The sequence below is a fragment of the Dictyostelium discoideum genome (genome assembly GCF_000004695.1).
Source record: "Dictyostelium discoideum AX4 chromosome 5 chromosome, whole genome shotgun sequence".
NCBI classification, from domain to species: domain Eukaryota; phylum Evosea; class Eumycetozoa; order Dictyosteliales; family Dictyosteliaceae; genus Dictyostelium; species Dictyostelium discoideum.
Genome location: NC_007091.3, coordinates 2197586 through 2217585, shown reverse-complemented (window position 1 = coordinate 2217585; position 20000 = coordinate 2197586). Strand labels below are relative to the sequence as shown.

General features: G+C 23.6%; 11 protein-coding genes and 1 pseudogene across 11 annotated transcripts; 6 read left to right on the top strand and 6 right to left on the bottom strand.

Moving 5' to 3' along the window:
* Nucleotides 1-496: 496 nt before the first annotated feature.
* On the top strand, nucleotides 497-975 carry DDB_G0288999 (annotated as a pseudogene; the record flags this gene model as incomplete).
* A 246-nt stretch (nucleotides 976-1221) lies between these two features.
* On the bottom strand, nucleotides 1222-1596 carry DDB_G0288997 (hypothetical protein; the record flags this gene model as incomplete). The annotated part of the gene is made up of 2 exons (XM_631364.1): nucleotides 1222-1422; nucleotides 1522-1596. The coding sequence occupies 2 exons, from the start codon at nucleotides 1594-1596 to the stop codon at nucleotides 1222-1224; spliced, it is 276 nt and encodes a 91-aa protein (XP_636456.1).
* A 229-nt stretch (nucleotides 1597-1825) lies between these two features.
* Nucleotides 1826-1987, bottom strand: DDB_G0288995 (hypothetical protein; the record flags this gene model as incomplete). Its single annotated transcript, XM_631363.1, has 1 exon — nucleotides 1826-1987. The coding sequence occupies one exon, from the start codon at nucleotides 1985-1987 to the stop codon at nucleotides 1826-1828; it is 162 nt and encodes a 53-aa protein (XP_636455.1).
* Nucleotides 1988-2214: 227 nt separating this feature from the next.
* smc6 (structural maintenance of chromosome protein) lies at nucleotides 2215-5977 on the top strand (the record flags this gene model as incomplete). The annotated part of the gene is made up of 3 exons (XM_631362.1): nucleotides 2215-2858; nucleotides 2978-3359; nucleotides 3446-5977. The coding sequence occupies 3 exons, from the start codon at nucleotides 2215-2217 to the stop codon at nucleotides 5975-5977; spliced, it is 3558 nt and encodes a 1185-aa protein (XP_636454.1).
* A 511-nt stretch (nucleotides 5978-6488) lies between these two features.
* On the top strand, nucleotides 6489-7067 carry DDB_G0288991 (hypothetical protein; the record flags this gene model as incomplete). Its single annotated transcript, XM_631361.1, has 4 exons — nucleotides 6489-6494; nucleotides 6629-6747; nucleotides 6843-6966; nucleotides 7044-7067. The coding sequence occupies 4 exons, from the start codon at nucleotides 6489-6491 to the stop codon at nucleotides 7065-7067; spliced, it is 273 nt and encodes a 90-aa protein (XP_636453.1).
* A 206-nt stretch (nucleotides 7068-7273) lies between these two features.
* On the bottom strand, nucleotides 7274-8046 carry DDB_G0288989 (hypothetical protein; the record flags this gene model as incomplete). Its single annotated transcript, XM_631360.1, has 2 exons — nucleotides 7274-7349; nucleotides 7451-8046. The coding sequence occupies 2 exons, from the start codon at nucleotides 8044-8046 to the stop codon at nucleotides 7274-7276; spliced, it is 672 nt and encodes a 223-aa protein (XP_636452.1).
* Nucleotides 8047-8608: 562 nt separating this feature from the next.
* On the top strand, nucleotides 8609-10738 carry DDB_G0288987 (hypothetical protein; the record flags this gene model as incomplete). The annotated part of the gene is made up of 1 exon (XM_631359.1): nucleotides 8609-10738. The coding sequence occupies one exon, from the start codon at nucleotides 8609-8611 to the stop codon at nucleotides 10736-10738; it is 2130 nt and encodes a 709-aa protein (XP_636451.1).
* An 82-nt stretch (nucleotides 10739-10820) lies between these two features.
* Nucleotides 10821-11441, bottom strand: purN (phosphoribosylglycinamide formyltransferase; the record flags this gene model as incomplete). The annotated part of the gene is made up of 1 exon (XM_631358.1): nucleotides 10821-11441. One exon carries the CDS (start codon nucleotides 11439-11441, stop codon nucleotides 10821-10823), a length of 621 nt encoding a protein of 206 aa, XP_636450.1.
* A 772-nt stretch (nucleotides 11442-12213) lies between these two features.
* On the top strand, nucleotides 12214-13355 carry mrpl3 (ribosomal protein L3, mitochondrial; the record flags this gene model as incomplete). The annotated part of the gene is made up of 2 exons (XM_631357.1): nucleotides 12214-12858; nucleotides 12945-13355. The coding sequence occupies 2 exons, from the start codon at nucleotides 12214-12216 to the stop codon at nucleotides 13353-13355; spliced, it is 1056 nt and encodes a 351-aa protein (XP_636449.1).
* A 444-nt stretch (nucleotides 13356-13799) lies between these two features.
* DDB_G0288981 (hypothetical protein) lies at nucleotides 13800-14240 on the top strand (the record flags this gene model as incomplete). Its single annotated transcript, XM_631356.1, has 1 exon — nucleotides 13800-14240. One exon carries the CDS (start codon nucleotides 13800-13802, stop codon nucleotides 14238-14240), a length of 441 nt encoding a protein of 146 aa, XP_636448.1.
* A 110-nt stretch (nucleotides 14241-14350) lies between these two features.
* Nucleotides 14351-15948, bottom strand: trmu (tRNA -methyltransferase; the record flags this gene model as incomplete). Its single annotated transcript, XM_631355.1, has 3 exons — nucleotides 14351-14735; nucleotides 14850-15430; nucleotides 15559-15948. 3 exons carry the CDS (start codon nucleotides 15946-15948, stop codon nucleotides 14351-14353), a joined length of 1356 nt encoding a protein of 451 aa, XP_636447.1.
* A 579-nt stretch (nucleotides 15949-16527) lies between these two features.
* Nucleotides 16528-19183, bottom strand: DDB_G0288977 (RasGTPase-activating protein; the record flags this gene model as incomplete). Its single annotated transcript, XM_631354.1, has 2 exons — nucleotides 16528-18797; nucleotides 19000-19183. 2 exons carry the CDS (start codon nucleotides 19181-19183, stop codon nucleotides 16528-16530), a joined length of 2454 nt encoding a protein of 817 aa, XP_636446.1.
* Nucleotides 19184-20000: the final 817 nt, after the last annotated feature.

Here is a 20000-nt window from a genome sequence, read left to right as displayed (position 1 = left end):
TTGGGTTAATAAAAATTTTTTTAAAAAAAAAAGTTTGGGTTAGGTTTTGCCACCCAATAAAAATAAAGAAAAATTTTGTTAGTTTTTTTTTTTTTTTTTTTATTAAAAGGAATAATAAAAAAAAAAAAAAAAAAAAAAGGATGATAATAATAATAATAATATATTATAACAATGTTGGTCAATAATTTTCTCTTGATTTTTTTCTTTTTTTTTTTATATTTTTTATTTTTTTTATTTTTTTTATTTTTTTTTATTTTTTTTTATTTTTTTTTTCATTTTCTGATTTCTTTGAAGTGGTATGAAATTAAAAATTTCCATTATTCTTTAAAAAAATGGAATACTTTCGATTTCGTTCATTTTTATTTTTAAAATGATATTTAAATAAATCTTTTTTTTTTTTTTTAATAACCATAAAACAAACAAATAAATAAATATATAAATAAAAAATAATATTAATTTAAATAAAATAAAAAATATAAAAATAAAAATTAAGAAAATGACAAAATCCATTAAATTAAATGTTGGGGATTATGCCCCAGAATTTTCATGTGCAGATAAAGATGGTAAAATTGTAACATTAAAAGATCTTATAAATAAAAAACCAATTGTATTATATTTCTATGGTAAAGATGGTACACCAGTTTGCACCAAAGAAGCATGTGAATTTAGGGATAGATATGAAAAATTCGTAGATGCTGGTGTTGATGTAATAGGTATAAGTTGTGATGATTCTGAAAGTCATTCAAAATTTTCACAGAAATATAAATTACCATTCACTTTATTAAGTGATAAAGATGGTAAAATGCAAAATCTTATGGCGTAAAAGGTTTATTATTACCTGGTAGAACTACATTTATCATTGATATCGATAGTAAAATACTTAATACTTATTCAGCTTTATTAAGTGCCACCTCTCATATTGAAGAATCTTTAAAAGTAATTGAAAATTTAAAATTAAAACAACAACAAAATTAAATGGTTAAATATAATAAATAAAATTGTATATAGTAATTTATATTTTTCTATTATTATTATTTTTTTTTTTTCCTTTGGAAATTAATCTTGTGATATTTTTGGTTTAAATTGAATAAAATAAACTAAAAGTGATGTTAAAATGATGAAAAGTGCAATTCCTGTGTTGATATGTTTAGTTAGGACTTTATCTGAATTTTTAAATTTTTTCCTATTAATTTCACTAACCTCTTTTGTTAATAGTTTACCCTATTTAAATAACAATATGTCAATATTTTTTTTTTTTATAAATATGATTAAAAAAAAAAAAAAAAATAATAATATATAAATAGTTACACCATCATAAATTGATTTTAACTTCTTTAAACTATCTTGAATTTGTGAATTGTATGAAGATAACTCAACATAAAATTCATTTTTTTTATCTTTTAAAAAGTATTCAGTTTCGACCTAGATTTATTATTATTAATTTTTTTATTATTATTATTTTTATTTTATTTATTTATTTTTTTTTTTTTTTTTTTTTTTTTTTTTTTTTTTAATTATTACTCTTTTAAAATAGGTATCTATATCATCGATTCTAAATTGGGTAGATTCTATAAGATGATCCAACTCATATTTCATATTATTTATATTTTCAATTACTTCATTTGAGATGATGGCATCGGTTATATTAATTTCGCTCAATAATTTTAATAATTTTGGTGTTCTATCATATAAATGTTGAGCCTTGACGTAAATAAATATTAATACACCAAAAATAAAAAAAAAAAAAAAAAAAAATAAAAATAAAAAAAAAAAAAATAAAAAAAAAAATAAAAAAATGAAAATAAAAAATATATATATTTATTATTTAAATAAATACTTGAATATATTCTTCTGTTAAATCATCTAAATATGGATAATCTTTAATTTTCTCTTTTGTAATATCAGAAACTTTTTTTAATAATTTACTTGATCTTGAAACATATTCAATTGTACCATTTAAAATTTCTTGGTTGTTCATTGATTCCATATTAAGTGGTTTTGGGTTAAAAATTATTTTTATATTTTTTTTTTTTTTTTTTTTTTCATTTTTTAAGTTTTTCAATAATAATTTTTTTTTTTTTTTTAATTTTTATTTTTTTAATTTTTTGCGCGCAAATAAAAATTATTTTTTTATTTATTTATTTTAATTTCTATTTCATAACGAAAATAATTATTTTTGTTGGGAATAAAAAAAAAAAATAAAAAAAATAAATTATGTCCAAGAGGAAGTTAGGGCATGATGGAAATTCCCACGAATTGGATGAAGAAGAAGAAGAAGAAGAAGAAGATGATGATGATGAATTAATTCATTCAACACAAGATCAAGATAGACCACATAAACAACAAAGAGTTGAAAATGGAAAACAAATGACACCAACAAAGCAACACCAACAACAACAACAACAACAACCAATTTCAAATGGTAGATTAAAAAAATTAAAAGCTCAATCAAGTGATGAAGAGAGTGGTTCAAGTGAAGATGATGATGAAGATGTTGAGGATGTGGATTCATCTGGAAGTGATAGTGGTAGTAGTGATGATGATGATGATGATGATGATGATGATGATGATGATGATGGTAACTCTGAAGATGAAAGAGAGGCGGTTAGAAGAGAACAACAATTGAAAAGTGGTGTAACAGAACCTGAAGCTGGTATCATAGAAAGTATAACATTGGAGAATTTCATGTGTCATCGTCATTTTAAACTTGATTTCTGTTCAAATGTAAATTTTATTGCTGGTGAAAATGGTAGTGGTAAAAGTGCAGTTTTAATTGCATTAATCGTTTGTTTAGGTGCAAAAGCTGGTTTTACAAATAGAGGTAGTAAATTATCTGATTTAGTAAAAGCTGAAACAAAGTGAGTATATATAATTATTTAATTTTTAAATTATATATTTAACTAATATTTTATTTATTTATTTATTTATTTTTTATTTTAACTTTTTTTTTTTTTTTTTTTTTTAAAAAAAAATAAAGTACTGCAGTAATTACAGTTAAATTAAGAAATCAAGGTCAAGAAGCATTTAAACCAGAGAAATATGGTAAATCAGTTATTATTGAAAGAAGAATTAGTAGAACTGGTTCAAGTGGATATAAAGTTAAAGATTATAATGGTAAAACGGTTTCAGATAAATTTAATGATGTATCATTGATTTTAGAACAATTTAATATTCAAATTGATAATCCAATGTCAATTTTAACTCAAGATACCAGTAGACAATTCTTAAATTCTGCTGGTCCACAAGATAAATATAAATCATTCCTTATGGCAACACAATTAGATAAAATGACCAAAGATTATACAACAATTAGAGAACATATTGATAAAATTAAAGATATGTTAAGTCAAAAAGTTGTTGTAAGTAAAATTAATTTTTTAATTTTTTTAAAATTATTATTTATTATTAATTTTATTATTAATTTTTTTTTAAAAATAAATGATAGGTAATTCAAGAATTAGAAAAAAAAGTTAGAGAATATAATAAAGAATATAAAGATTTACAACAAATGGTTGGATTAGAGAGAAAGATTAGTGAATTTAAGAATCAATTAGCATGGAGTTTTGTTGTTGAATCAGAGAGAGAAGCAAAGAGAAAAGAGAAACAAGTTGCAGAAGCAGAGGAGAGATCTTTTGATAATGATATTAGAAAAGTTGATGAAACCATTGAGACATATAATAAATCAATTGAAGACATTAAAAAGGATATTAAAGAATTTACAGATCAAATTAAAATACAGGAACAAAAGAAAGAGACAAACAATAGAGAGATATTGACAATCGAAAGAGAAGAGGCAAAGATTCAAACTCAAATTGAAGCAAACAATAAAAAGAGACAACAAAGAAAACAACGTCGTCATCTTCAACTTCAATCGATTAATGAAATCAAAGAGAGAAATGCTCAATTGGCAAATAATCAATCGAAATTGGATGAGATTAAAAAGAAAGGTCAACAAAAACTTCAATTGGAGGCAAGAAAGGAGGAATTAATTAAAGAAAAAGAGGATCTAATGCGAGATAGAGAGAATTTAAAGAGAGATCATCAAAATCAACGTACAATCACCCAACAGATGAATAGAGAGTATGAAGGGTTGAGAGTACAATTAAACAATTTAAGATCAACTCAAAAAGGTGAAAATCAAGCCTATGGCAAAGGTATGACCGATTTTCTTCATAAAATTGAAGCAAGTCGTCGTAATTTCTCAAAGTTACCCATTGGACCCATTGGTTTAAGTTTAAAGATAAAGAATGAAAGTTGGGCATTCGCTATTGAATCGGCAATCTCAAAGGCTACACTTAGAAACTTTTTGGTATTTTCCATTCCAGATGGTATTACCCTTCAAAAGCTGGGTCATCAGTTTGGTATTAAAGTTGATTATACGAAAATACCCGAAACCACTGAAGTCTATAAAACTGTGGAACATGATGAATTGGATCCATCTTTAGCTACAGTGTTACGTGTTCTCGATTCACCTTCTCATTTCATTATTAATTTCTTAATTGATACTAAAAAAGTTGAACAAATTGGGTTGGGTAATGATCGTAAAGAGATTGATTCTGTATTGTACACTGATAGATGTCCACGTGGGTTATCTCAATTCTTTGATCCACAAGGTAACAATTATTCCAAAACCAAGAGTGGTAATCCATTCTATCAAGCTGCAAAGAATTCTGGTGAGGCCACCATGTTACGTGTAAATTCTGATGCTGCTATTCAACGTACTCAAAGGGATATGGAATCGAAATTACCAGCATTAAATCAACAGAAAAAGATTGAACAAGAATTGAGTAGTGATGTTCAAGCCATTGAACATAAAATCAGTCAAAATGATCAAGATCAAAATCAATGTTCTCGTAAAATCCTACAAATCACTAATGAGATTAAATCGATCGAAGATACATTGGTTCAACAAACTGATGATTATTCAGAGTTGGAAATTGGTTTAGCTTCACTCGATGAGGAAATTAAATCAATGGATGAGGAGATCAATATTCAAAAAGCTCAACGTACTGAGGTTGCCGCTCAAAAAGGACCATTCGCTGAAAATAACAGAGCATTGGATGATCAAATCGATGTTCTTTCCAATCAGTTGGGTAATATTGAAAATAATTTAAGAAAATTCAATGAAGGTCTTAGAAAACTCAATAACAATAAACAAGCATTGCTTCAACAACAAGGTAGAAGTGCTCAAGAAAGAGATCAATTCAAAGCTGAATATCAAAGAATTTTAGAAATTGTCAAAGAGAAAACCGATAAAGCCACTCAAATTTGTGAACGTATTGAAATACCAACCAATGAAACCAATACAACACTCACCAATAAAATCATTCAATATACAAAACAACTAGAGAAAGAGTCCAGAGGTAAACGTTCAAGAACTGAAGCTTTGAAACTTTTCCAAGACGCAAATAATTCCCTCAAGGAGATTTCAGAGCAACGTGATAACATTGAAGAATTGGCAACCATATTGGAAAGAAATTTGAATGAACGTTATAAGAAATGGCAACGTTTCCGTCTTTCAATCTCTCGTAGATCCGATCAATACTTTAATATTTTCTTATCAAAGAAAGGTTACACTGGTTCGTTGACTTTTGATCATCAAAATGGTAAATTGGATATCAATGTCGAACTTCAAAAAGCTTTGCCTTCCAATCAAAATGGTACTGCCAAAGGTGATACCAAAGGTTTGTCTGGTGGTGAACGTTCTTTCTCAACTGTATCATTATTATTGGCCTTCTGGGAGAATATGGAATGTCCTTTCCGTGCAATGGATGAATTCGATGTTTTCATGGATGAAGTAAATCGTTCAATCTCTATCAATCTTTTAATGTCAAAAGCTGAAGAAAATAGATCAAAACAATATATTTTCGTTACACCTTTAGCACTAAATCATATTAAAACCTCTGAATATGTTAAAGTTTTTAGAGTTCGTGCTCCTGTGAGAACTGGTGGTGATGTAACTGTTGAAACTGATTAAGGAAAAAAAGATTATCCAAAAAAAAAAAAAAAAAAAAAAAAAAAAAAAAAGAAAAAAAAATGTATATAATAAAATTTAAAATTTCTATTTTTTTTTTTTCCATTATTCTTATTCTTTGTTTTTTTTTTTTTTCGTTTTATTTTTCAAAATTTTATTTACCTTTATTCTATTATTTGTTTTTTCTTAATAAAATTATTATTTTTTATTTATTATTATTTTTAATATTATTGAATAAAAAAATATTTAGAGAAAAGTTTTTTTTTTTTAATCATTTTTTTAGATGTAGGAGTCTTTTGATGTTTTTTTTTTTCTTTTTTAAAAGTCAAATTTGAATGTTTAAAAAATTTTAAAAAAAGGATTGTTTAATTAATTTTTTTTTTTTTTTTTTTATTTTTTTTTTTTTTTATTTTTTTTAGATTTTTTTTTTTTTTGAAAATAAAAAAAAAAAAAAAAAAAACTTTTTTTTTTTAAATTTCATACCCGCAATTATATATAAAGACTATTTAAAATCATGCAAGTAAGTTTTAAAATTACTAATGTCTAAATTTATCAAATTATTTTTATTTTATTTTATTTTACTTGTTTTTTTTTTCTTTTTTTAAATCTCATTTTTCATTATTTTAATTTCTTTTTTTATTTGAATTTTTGAAGAATTCAGCAGAAAAAGAAGAATTCAAAGGTTATTTAGAAAAGAGTGGTGTCATAGATGCATTAACTAAAGTACTTGTTGGCTTATACGAAGAATCTGATAAACCTTCAGATGCATTAGAGTAATATTAAAATATTTTTTAATATTAGAAATATATCACATCATAATATATATAAATTATTAATAGCTTTATTTTTATTTTTATTTATTTTACAGATTTATTAAAAAACATCTTGGAAATTCTTTAGGTATCGATGTTGATGCATTAAAACAAGAAAATGCTGATCTCAAAGCTGAAGTTTCCGCATTAACTCAAAGAGTTGATGATTTATCTAAAAAAGTAATTTTTTAATTCATTCAAACATTTATTTTTTCAAAAATATTTTATTAATTTCTTTTTTTTTATAAAATTTATAGTTAGAAGCAGCAAACAAACAATAAAGGAGAAAAGAGAGAGAAAAAAAAAAAAAAAAAGGAAAAAAAAAAAGAAAAGAAATAAAAAATAAATTCATGTAATATTATATGTATAAAAAAAAGGAAATTTATTAATAAATTTTGGTTAAAAAAAAAAATAATAATAAAAATAGTTTAAGATAGCAAAAAACACAAATACTCTCTACTATTTAATAATTTTATTTTGAAATAATTTATAATTTTACTGGAATAATAGTTTTACTTTCCATTGAATCTAAATTTGCAGTTGTTTTAGCAACAGTTTCAACCCTATTTTATAATATTATTATAAAAAATTATTTAATTATTAGTAAAAATTATTTCCTTTTATAGTTTATTTTTTTATTATTTTTTATTTTTTCTATTCTTACCAAACTGGATTTTTTAAAGCTAAATCTCTAATTCTAAATCTATCTTCAAAACTTTTATATGGCCATAAATGAACGATTGTATTTAAAGGACCGAATTCACTATAGAAAACACCAACTGGTTCAGAGATTTTCTTTCTTTCAGCGAAACCTGTTGTAAAATCGATGGCCCATTGACCTAATTTACCTGGTTTGGATTGATAAGTTCTTAATTCCCAAACTTTATTTTCATTTGATTTTTCATTGGAAATCTTTTGAAATGGTGCCCATGGGAATTCTCTAAGAATTAATGATTCTTGTTTTTCAATTAATTTAGCTGCTTTTGATTGAAATTTAGTATTCCATTCATTCATTTGTCTGTCATCTAAACTTTCATGTTCAACTAAACTAATAACTTGATTTGAACTACCCATTTCAGTTACCCAAGTACCTAAACTATTTGAACCTTTATTTTCTCCTAATAATTCAAAAAATGATGGAATATTATTTGCTAAAATATTATATGTTTTTAATTCATAAACTTTAGTTTTAGTTGCAACATTTGTTGTTGTTGAATAATTTCTAATACTTTGATTAATTAAATTTCTAAAATTATTCATCTTTTTTTTTTTTTTTATATCGTTCGTTTGAAAATAAAATAAAACAAAAAAAAAAAAAAAAAATGAAATCAAAAAAAAAAAAGTGATTAAGGAAAATTCAAAAAAATTAATAAAAAAAAAAATTTTAAAAAAAAATAAAAAATAAAAAAAGAGTGATTTTAAGATATTTTGGTAATTATGGAAAAATAAAAAAATAAAAAAAATTAAAATGATTATAAATTTTTTTTTTTTTGTCCAAAAGTTTTGTTTAATATTTTTTTTAACCAATCTTGATTACAATCTTGGTTTTAATTTTCATAGAAATTTTGGTTTTGCTGACTCCGCAATTACTACATATTTAGAGCTAAATTTTTTATTTTTATTTATTTTTTTTTTTATTTTTTTTTCAATTTAATTTTTTTTTTTTTGGTTGGTTTTTAAAAATTAATTTTTTTTCTTTTTTTTTTTTTTTTTTTTAATTAAAAATAAAAATTATAACTTCTCTCTGTCTCTTCTCTCTATATATCATTTAAATTTTTATAAAAATTATATGTATATAATTAAAAAAATAAAATAAAATAAAATGATTAAGTTTTTAAAATTTTCATTATTGTTAATTTTAATAACATTATCATTTCATATAAATAATGTAGTATGTATGTATTGTTCACCAATTGAGATGGATTGTTCTAAAAGTAAACCATGCAATTTTAATCAAAAATCAATATGGCCAACAAATAAAGTTCCTACCAATGAAACTTGTGATTTATTAAAATTTTCAGGTGAAAATAGTTATTATGTAATAGATAAAAACATAAATATACCAAATATAGATTTATTAAATGGTGTAACAGTTCATTTTAAAATTTCAAATGATAATTCAACACAATCATTAGATCAATTAAATATCCAAAATTTAAAAGTTAATGGTGCAAATTTAATAATTGAATTAAATAACTATAATAATAATAAAAATAATAATAATAATAATAATGATAATTCAAAAATTGGTTTAATTAAACAATTACAATGTGAAATTGATAATAGTACAATTAATATTATAAATAGTGAAATAAAATTTCAAATCATTGATTTAAATACAGAAGCAATAACAGTTAATGTAGAGAATTCAAAATTACAACTTATTGGTAGTGGAAATGAAAGTGATGAAAAATTCAGATTTGAACCACGTTTAACATTAAAATCAACAATTATGGATATCGAATTTATGAGTATAATAAATGATCCAACTTGTTATTTCTCAAATGGTATAAAATCATATTCTCATGATTCAAGTGTATCAATTAAAGGTAATTGTGTATTACATAAAGAATCTGAATTTGTTGATTTATCAATATCAGGTGTTGGTTTCACAATAGCAGAATCTTCAAATGTTATTGTAAATGGTAAATTCAATAGTGATCCAGAAGATGGTGCTTTTAAAATTGAATCAAAATCATCAATTAGATTTCAAGCACCAATTGATAATAAAGATGAAGAGAATGATAGTGATGATGATGATAGTTCAACATTTATTTTAAATAAAAATTTAAAAGTTGGGAATATTAAACTTTTAAATTCAGAAAATTCACAAATTATAATTGGTAGTGATAAAGAAGTTGATAATTTCGAATTTATAAATGTTGAAATTTCAAATATTATCGGTGGTAAAATTCAATTGGAAAATTCAGTTAGAGAAAAGATTACATTATCAAATTTGGAAAATACAATTATTCAAACTGATATTGGTAATCAAATTATAATTAAAAACTCAATTATTACATCAATCACTGATAGAGGTAGTAATGGTAACTCAAGTGATAGTTCCACATCGTTAACGTTTAGAAATGAAAATTCAATAGTAAAAGGCATTGATATAAGTAAATCCTTGGTTTATATTGATAGTGAATCAACGGTTACCTTTATGAATGATTCAATGGTTAGAATTAATGATCAACATTCAAAAATGGATATTCGGGGTGATCTTATATTTAAATCGAATTCGTCATTATTAATGGACCGAAATAAGAATGCGAGATTAACTCTATTCAATGGGGCAATGATAACATTGGATAATTCCACTATACAATGTTATAATTTAACATTGAATGGCGGTGTTTTGTCAGTGGTTGGCGGGGCACAATCGACATTGGACCTTTCTGATAGTTTATTGTTGAATGGAAACGCAACATTATTAATCTCAAATATTAATTCTGATCTACTTTTAAATAAATTAGTGGTTAAAGGTGATCTAAAGATTTATTCAAAACAAAGTTTAATTAGATTCGATAGATTGGGTAGAATTTCACCACATCTTTTAATTGATGGTGATTGTTTATTCAATGGTGATTTAGAGATTTATTTCAATCCAAATATTGAATATCATAGTGAATATCATATACTCAAATGTGAAAGTGGTCGTTATTCAAATCAATTCATTTCAACAAAGATTTTCTTAAATAATAGTTTAATTAGTTCATCATCTTATCAAATTGAACAAACCGATGCAATCTATTTAATCACTGAAGAAATTGAAGAAGATGAAGTTGAAAAAACTTTAAATGGTTGGACATTATTCACTGTAATTTGTATTACAGCTTTTGCTGTTTTAATAATATCTTTTTATCTTTTCTATAAAAAGAAATTTAGAAAACAAAATAATCATTATTTACCAGTTGAATTAACTGAAATTGATAATAATAATAATAATTAAAATTAAAAATTAAAAATAAAAATAAAAAAAAGAAATAAATTATATATATTTTTTAAAAATAATAATAATAATTATCATTTATTTATTTTGTTGATAATAATTTTATTGATTCAACTAATGATTTATGTTCTTGTTGATGAAACCTTTCTTCTAAAGATTCTAATGTATCAGTTGGAAGTATTGGAATTTCTTTTGTTAAGATAACTTCACCAGCATCAACTTCTTCAATAACTTTATGAATCATTATACCTGAATGTTTTATTTTATTTTCTTTGAAATCATTGAAAGCACGTTCGATTGCATGTGCACCAGGATATTGACCTGGTAATGCTGGATGAAGATTAATTATATCGATGGTTGGTTTATTATCTGTAAATTCTTTTAAAAATGTTGCTGGTAATATAATCATCCAACCGGCTAAAACTATTAAATCAATCGATGAGTATTCTCTAATGATCTTTGCTAATTCCAATCCATAGGTTGAACGTGTATTATTGATTGGATCTTGTTTTAAATATTTTTGAAGTGAGAATACACGTGTTTCAATTGATGCTTTCTTTGCTCTCTCTAATCCATAAGCTGTTTCTTTATTTGAAATTACAACTTTTATACAAACATTTAAATATTTACTTTCAATTGCATCAATTATTGCTTGTAAATTTGTACCATTACCTGATATTAATACACAAATATTAAATGTCATTATTAATTATTTTTTTTTTTTTTTTTATTAATTATATAATAAATTGGTTTTTCTATTTTGGTTTTTTTTTTTTTTTTTTTTTTTAAAAAAATTTGAATTAAAAAATTATGTTTATCTGTGTGTTTGGTGATATCGAAAAAAAAAAAAAAAAAATTTTGTAATTAAATAAAGCACCCCCTAAATGTTTTTATTTTTTTTTTTTTTTTTATTTTTCATTTTATTTTCATTTTTTTTTTTTTTTTTTTTTTTTAATTTGAAATTCTTATGCCGAAAAAGCCGGAAATGGAAATAAAAAGTAAAATTAAATCAAAAGTTTATAAAAATAATTTTTTTTGTTTTTTTTTTTAAACAAATCATCAAATTTAAATAAACAATTGTTTGGTTGGAAATAAAAAAAATAAAATAAAATAAAGTAATTAAGATAATTATAAATAATAATAATAATAATAATTTATTTTATTTTTTTAAAATTTAACATTATCTAAATTAAACAATAAAAAAATCTTATCATTATTTAATTATTAATTTTTTAAGTGCAATGAAAAAAAACAAAAAAAAAAAATTAAAAAATAAAAATAAAAAAAAAAAAATGAAAAACTTTTTTTCATTTTTTTTTTTTTTTTTTTTTTCAATTTTTCAAACAATTATTTTTTTTTATTTTTTTTTTTTTTTCGTCTTTTTCATAAAATTTTGATCAAACATATTTATTATTATCATTATTGTAGGTTAGCAGATTGTTTTTGGAAGAAACCAATAATATAGATATAAAAATATGGATAAAATTAGTCAAGTTATGAGAAAAATGCCAATTAATGGATTTTCAAATAATATAATATCGATGAATCAAAGAAATGGTAAAGCAAGTTATGCAGGTACATGGATTATTCCAAAACCATCATTTGGACAAAAAGCAATGGAAGCACCATTTAGACGTGATACAAAATCAGGATGGACAAAAGTTAGTCATCGTGTTGGTGCAATTGGTAAAAAGGTTGGTATGTTGACAACCTATATTGGTGATATTGCTTATCCAGTCACAGTGATTCAATTACCAAATAATCAAGTGACACAAATTAAAAGAAAAGTCAATGATGGTGTTGATATGATTCAAGTTGGTGCCGATGAAATTAAATTAAAAAATGTTTCAAAAACATTACAAGGTCATTTCGCAAAAGCAAATGTACCACCAAAAAGAGTTTTAATGGAATTCCGTGTCACTAGAAATGCTATGAACTTGGAATTGGGTACTCCAATCTTACCAAAACATTTCTTACCTGGTCAATTAATCACCGTTAAAGGTACAAACACTGGTAAAGGTTTTGCTGGTGGTATGAAAAGATGGCATTTCAGTGGTCAACCTGCAACTCATGGTGTTTCTTTAACTCATAGAGCAATTGGTTCTACTGGTTGTAGACAAGTAAGTTACTAATCTATAAAATTTATATAGTAAAATTATTTATTTATTAATTTTTTTATTTTTTTTTTATTGTTTTTTTTATTTAGACACCAGGTAGAGTATTTAAAGGTAGAAAAATGCCAGGTAGATTAGGTGGAAAGAGTTGTACAGTTAAAAATTTACAAGTACTTAAAATCAATACAGAAATGAATTGTCTTTTAGTTAAAGGTGCTGTTCCAGGTAAAAAAGGTGGATATTTAAAGATCACAGATTCAAGATCAATGAAATGGAAAGAAGCTCCACCTTTCCCAACTTATTTCCCAACTTTAGATGATATGATTAAAGATGAGGAATTGGTTTTCAGACCAGCAACTAAAGAAACTATTGTTAATTCAAGTGATAAGAAAATCCTTCCTAAAGTTATTTCATCTGAAGAATCTATAAATTTAATAAACTTACAAAAACAATTAATACAAAGAAGAATTTCAAGAAAACAACAACAACAACAAAATCAATAAATTAAATTAAATAAAAAAATAAAAAAATATAAATATAAATAAATAATGTTTAGATAATATCTAAGTAAATGTATCTTCAATATCTTCTTTTTTTTTTTTTTTTAAGTTCAAACTCATTTCTATACAAATAAATAATTTAATCCATATTTCAAAATTAAATAATAAATTGGTTTGGGAAAAAAAAAAAAAAAAAAAAAAAAAAAAAATCAAAGAGTTTTAAAATTAATAATAACTCTTTTTTTAAAAATAGATAATATGATAAAATTATTAATTAGTAATATTATCTATTTTCTTATTTGAAGAAGTGGATAATTTCCAAAATTATAGATAAAAATTTCTTTTTTTTTTTTTTTTTTTTTAAGTTTTTTATTAATAGTTTTTCAGTTTTTTTTTTGTTTTTTTTTTTTTAAAAAAAAATAAATCAACAAAAAAAAAAAAATTAAAATGAATGTAATAATAAAAGAATGTAATTATAATGATATATTAGAGTTAAGAAGGAATGTTATGTATCCAGAAAAAGATTTGGATTATGTAAAAGTTGAAAATGATCAAGATCAAAATGGTAATACAATCCATTTAGGGCTATATGAAAATGATAGTGATATAAAACCAATATCAATCGTTTCATTATTTTTAAATAAAGAAAAAAATGAAATTCAATTTAGAAAGTTTGCAACTAAAGTTGAATATCAAAATAAAGGTTATGGAACGAAATTACTTTCATATGTTATAAATTATGCTAAAATTAATTCAATCAAAAGAATTTGGTGTAATGCTAGAATTGAAAAATCAGAATTTTATATTAAAAAATTTAATTTTAATCTTACAAATCAAAAATATACTAAAGATGGTAGAGAATTTATAATTTTAGAAAGATTTCTTTGATTTCTTAAAATAAAAAATAAAAAAATAAAAAAATGGGAATTTCTAAAAGTTTTTTTTTTTTTCTTTTTTTTTTTAATAAAAAAAAATAAATAAAATAATAATGTAATTTATTAAAATTGGGTTGGATTATATAATGGAGAAGAGTTAATTACACCACCACCAAAACATCTATCAGTATTTCTATCAAAAAGACAAAGTATTTGACCAGAGGCGACACTTCTTAATGGTTGATCTAAATTAACAGAATAAATAACACTACCATCTATTGGTGAAGTTTTACCAGTATCTTTAATTGTTAAATTAACTACATCACCACGATGTCTACAAATTCCTCTTCCTTTAAAACCTTGTTCTGATTTAACTTCAGTCGGTATTTCATTTATCCAATTGAATGAATGTGTATTAAATTCATAATAAAGTGAAAATTGATCAAATTGTGATTCTGGACAAACATATACAATATTTCTTTCAATATCTGATCTAACTATAAAATACCTTTAAAATAAAATATAATAAATTAATATCATAGTTTTTTTTTTTTTTGAATTTAATTATTTAACCTCTCCATTAGAAGTAAAATTAAATTAAGAATTGATTGGTAATAATTACCTTTCTGATAAAGAATCAATATTTGCTTTTTGACCCATTGTATAACAAACTGAACCTTTGTGTTTTTTACCTTTAATGAATGAGTTTGTTGAAATATCAAAGAAATCTCCAGGTTTTAAAGTCATATATTGTGATAGAAAATCAGGTAAAGGTCTTTTTCCAATGAAACAAATTCCTCTACTTGATTTTTTTGATGTAATTTTTGAGAAATTTGGTATAGTTTTTGCAAATGAAACAATATTTTCCTTTGTAAATCCACCAATTGGGAAGATTGCTTGTTTTAATCTTTCACCTTTTGTCATACATAAAAAGAATGTTTGATCTTTATTTTTATCAATTGCTCTATGTAATTGTAAATTATTATTATTATTATCACCAACATTTTCTTCACCATAATATAGATTTGAATAATGACCTGTTGCAATATAATCAACACCAAAATTCTCTTTTGCAAAATCAAAAAATAAATCAAATTTAATTTCTCTATTACACCATACATCTGGATTTGGGGTCAACCCATTTTTATAATCTTTTAAAAAATCTACAAAAACTCTATTCCAATAATCTTTTACAAAATCTGCCTATTAAAAAAAATAATAAAAAATAAAATAAAATAGGATAAAATAAAAATAATTGTGTGTGAATAATAATAAAAAAAAACAAAAATTAATATTGAAAAATATGTTTAAATAATGATATTAAAATTTACTTTATACATTGGTATATCTAAAAAATTTGAAGCTTCTAAAGCATCTTTCCAATCACGTTCGCCTTGGCATCTACCAGTATCTTCAACTTCATCCCAACTTTTAATAAAAACACCAGTAACATCAAAACCCTGTAATTTTAATAATTTTGCAGTAATTGTTGAATCTACGCCACCAGACATACCAATACAAACTTTAGGTTTCTTTGGTAATAATAAAGCTGATGTTGGCATTCTTACTTTTGTACTCTTTAAAACCTGTTCAAAATCATCAATATTATTATTATCATTTTCTAAAATATTTGAAGATATTATTGAGGTTGAATATCTTAATTTATTAACATTTAAAAATGTATTATAAGTTTTCTTTATTCTATTTATATTGTTTATCATGGTTTAACTATAATTCATTATACCAAGGTATGTTTCATTTCATAATTTTTTTTTTTCGCTTTTTTTTTGTTTTTGCTTTTTTAACCGAAATTAATTAAAAAAAAAAAAAAAAAAATAAAATAAAAATTAAAATAAAAATGAAATAAGAAAATAAAAATAATAACAATAAAATGGGAAATTGAGTCTATTTTTGGACTGTGGTTTTTGATTGGAAATCAATTTTTTAATAATGTTACAATAAAAATTATTTTATTTAAAATTGGATTTGAAAACATGTATAAGCATCGTTCTTGAATTAAAGAGTGTTGGTTTTGATTATTATTATTTTTATTTTTTTCTTTCTTTTCTTTTTCTTTTTCTTTTTTTTATTACTGTTATTTATTATTATTATTATTATTATTATTATTATTATTATTATTATTATTATTATTATTATTATTATTATTATTATTATTATTATTATTATTATTTGTTATTTATTATTTGTAGTTTATTTATTATTTATCTAATTTCTTTTTTTTTTTTTTTACTTCTTTTTATTTTATTTTTTTTTTTTTTAAAAAAAATTCTATAATTAATTTATGAAATAAATGTTTTATTTAAAACATATAACAATAAATTAACATTTAATTTAAAGAAAGTTGTTTCGTATTCAGTTTGACCATTTGATTGCATTTCCAAGAGTTCATCTAATTGTAACCTAATTTCAGAGACAGCGGTAGTTCTATAGATTAATACGACATCGTAGATACCAGGAGATTCAGAACTAAAAGAGAAGAATATGTTTGATCTTCTATCTTCTGGTACTTCGGATTGACAGATTAAGCCATCCTTTTCCATTTGATTGTAACTAAATTTGAAAGGACCCTTTTTAACCATAGCTTTCTTTCCAGTTGCTTTATCAGTGGAAGAGTCTTTATCTTTGTTTTTATCTTTATCCTTCTTTGATTTCTTATCACTACTACCACTTGCATTGGTACCACAATTTTCACGAACATTTGAAAGATATTTTTCGTAGTAATCCAATTGTTGTTGTAAGAATAGATTATGTTGATGAATTGCTGATAAAACCTCTTTAAGTTTTTCAATGTCTTTAGCAGTTTTACTGATATAGGTTTCATAGTTGAGTAATTCCGCTACGATATCTTTACGAAGTTGAGTGAAATTATCATCTTCACCTTTCAAATAGCCTTCCAATGAGAGTTTCTTTACATTGACCAATATCTTTTTAATGTTATCTACAATATCTTGATTCTTATTGAGTGCAGCATGTTTAGCAACCTCTGCTAAAGATGCACCCATATCACCGGTACCAGGAGTTGAAGCCAATGAACGAAGTACAGTGATCAATAAATATTTGGTTTCATTGTAAACTTGTTCAGGATTTGATTGACCCGATGTATTATCACCACCACCACCTCCACCGCCACCACCAACTGAACCACCTATATTTAAAGATGAAGAGGTTGATGAGGAAGTTGGTAAATTATGATGATCGGCAGCGAAACGATTTGTGAGTTTCAATTCGACATTTGCATTCTCGGTACGAGATAATTGTGGTGGAGCAGCACCTAAATCATTTAAGATCACACGAAGTGGATCATTTTGATCGGGTGCCAAACTATTGATATGTTGCTCCAATAGGGAATGAACAAAGTACATTTCATTCAAAGTGATATTGATGGTGATATCGGAAGTTTTTGCCATTGCTAAATATTTATCTAATTGAAGGTGATCACTCAAAGACTCTACGTCAGTGAGGGATTCCAAAAAGTCATTTAAACGATCCTTGTTCCTATCTAAAAATACATTGAGTGGTTCCATAAAGAACTCTTTTACGCCACCAAACATGATATTATTTGCAAGGTTTTGAAGCATTTTAGCGGGAAAAGTTAGATTTCTCTTGGTGTTATTTGAAAGTTTAGCATCGACCAACATGAATGCTTGTGGAGTGACAACGGCGGGATTAATATAACGAAGGAGGAAGAAACCACCTATTAAACCACAAGTTTGAGCACGGGTTGCTTGTGGGAACTTTTGTTTTACCAATTCACGAATTTGTTTGCAAATCCAACGAATACCATAGGGAACGGCGTCAACACTCGATAGAATGGAGTCCAAGAATTGGTCACCAATTTCAATGAGTTTATCGATACGTGGTTTAATGATATCTTTAACGTTTTGATTATCAGCACACTCCTCTGGTGATACCTTACGTTTCAATGGTGAAGGTTTGCCGGTTTTAGTCTCGTACTCGTTGATGTAATTCTCATAGACAGTGGATGGGTTCACCTCCAATATCAAATCCTTGTTGCTGGTGATATCAGCCAATGGTTTGGTGAGACGTTGTTTCAAATATTGTTGACCTGGTCCTCTTCGTGTGTATGTTGTCATCATACGTGTCAATGCTGTGTTGGCACGTAACAGTGAACCAATGGATGTTGCCTCTTTGAATTCCTCTTGTAATACCTTTTGAAACATTGACAATAGTAAATGCTCTTCTTTCTCCTCATATTGATTACCATAGAGTGTAAACATCACCGTTTGCAATAGATTATCGATCTCTCCAACCTTTACCAATTTCGCCAATTGTGCAATGTAGGTGGTATTGTTTTGAAGTAAATAAAATAATTGTCCATAATGATCCCTTTGTGATTTATCCTTCAATGTAACGGTTCGAGTTTGTAATTCAACTATATCACCACTATTCATAATCTCTTCCAATGTAATTCTATTCTTAATTAATAATGCTATCTTTTTATCTAAATTCTTTATATCCCTTTCTAATGTAAAATTCTTTTTACTAGATTGTGATATTTCTCTTTTTAAATCGAATAATTGTTTTTGATCTAAATTAAATTATAAATTATAATAATAATAATAATAATAATAATAATAATAATAATAATAATAATAATAATAATAATAATTATTAGTAAATTATTTATTATTATTATGATTAATTGATATATTTATATTATATAATATTTTTAAAAATAAAAAGATATTATAATGATAATAGAGGGTATATGTATTTTTTAGATTTCTTACTTTTTGCTAAAATTTCGCTTTTTACATGATCTTGTTGTCCAATAATATCGACAATATTTACACTCATAATTCTTGAATCGCTACCGCCTGGTGAAAATGTACTACCACTACCACCAGTACCAAACGATCTCCTTGTTGGATCTGGTGAATTTTGTGCTTGACTATTTATATTTAAATTTGACATCTTTTTTTTTTTTTTTTTCTATTTCTCTTTTAGTTGATTTTAGTTTTGTTATTATTGTTTATTGCTAGTATGTGTGTGGCTTTAAAGAAAAAAAAAAAAAAAAAAAAAATTTTAAAAACAAAAGAAGAAACACCCAGTTTTTCAAAACTAATGATATAATCTTTTTCTGTTTTTTTTTTATTTTATTTTATTTTTTTGTTTTTTTTTTTTTTTTTGGCTGTAGATTTATAATGGTTTATCTATTTTAATAATACAATATTAATATTTATACAAAATTTATTTTATTTTAAGTACAATTAAAAAAAAAAAAAAAAAAAAATTGGTGGTTGGTGTTAAAAATTTTAATTTTTTTAAAAAAAAAAAAAAAAAAAAAAAAAATATTTTTTTTTATTTTTTATTTTTTTTAATTTTTTTTTTTGAAATATCTATATATAAAAAAAAAAAATCAATTATATCCTTTTTTTTTTTTTTTTTTTTTTTTTTTTTTAAGAATTAAAAAAATAAAATAAAAAACTTATAAATGGGATGCCCAAAAACAATGTATTTTTTACCCTTTGCTACAACTACAATCGATATTGTTAAAAAAAAAAAAAAAAAAAAAATTATTTTTTTCCATTTTTTTTTTTTTTTTTTTTTTTTTTTTTTCCCATTTTCCATTCCAAAAACCCCGACCGACAAAAAAAAAAATTAAAAAAAAATTAAAAATTAAAAAAAAAAAAAATTTAACCACCCCAATCAGGGGAAAAAAGTTTTAAAAAAAAAAACAAAAATGAACTTTTTTTAATTAATAAACTTTCTCAAAAACCCCTTTAATTTT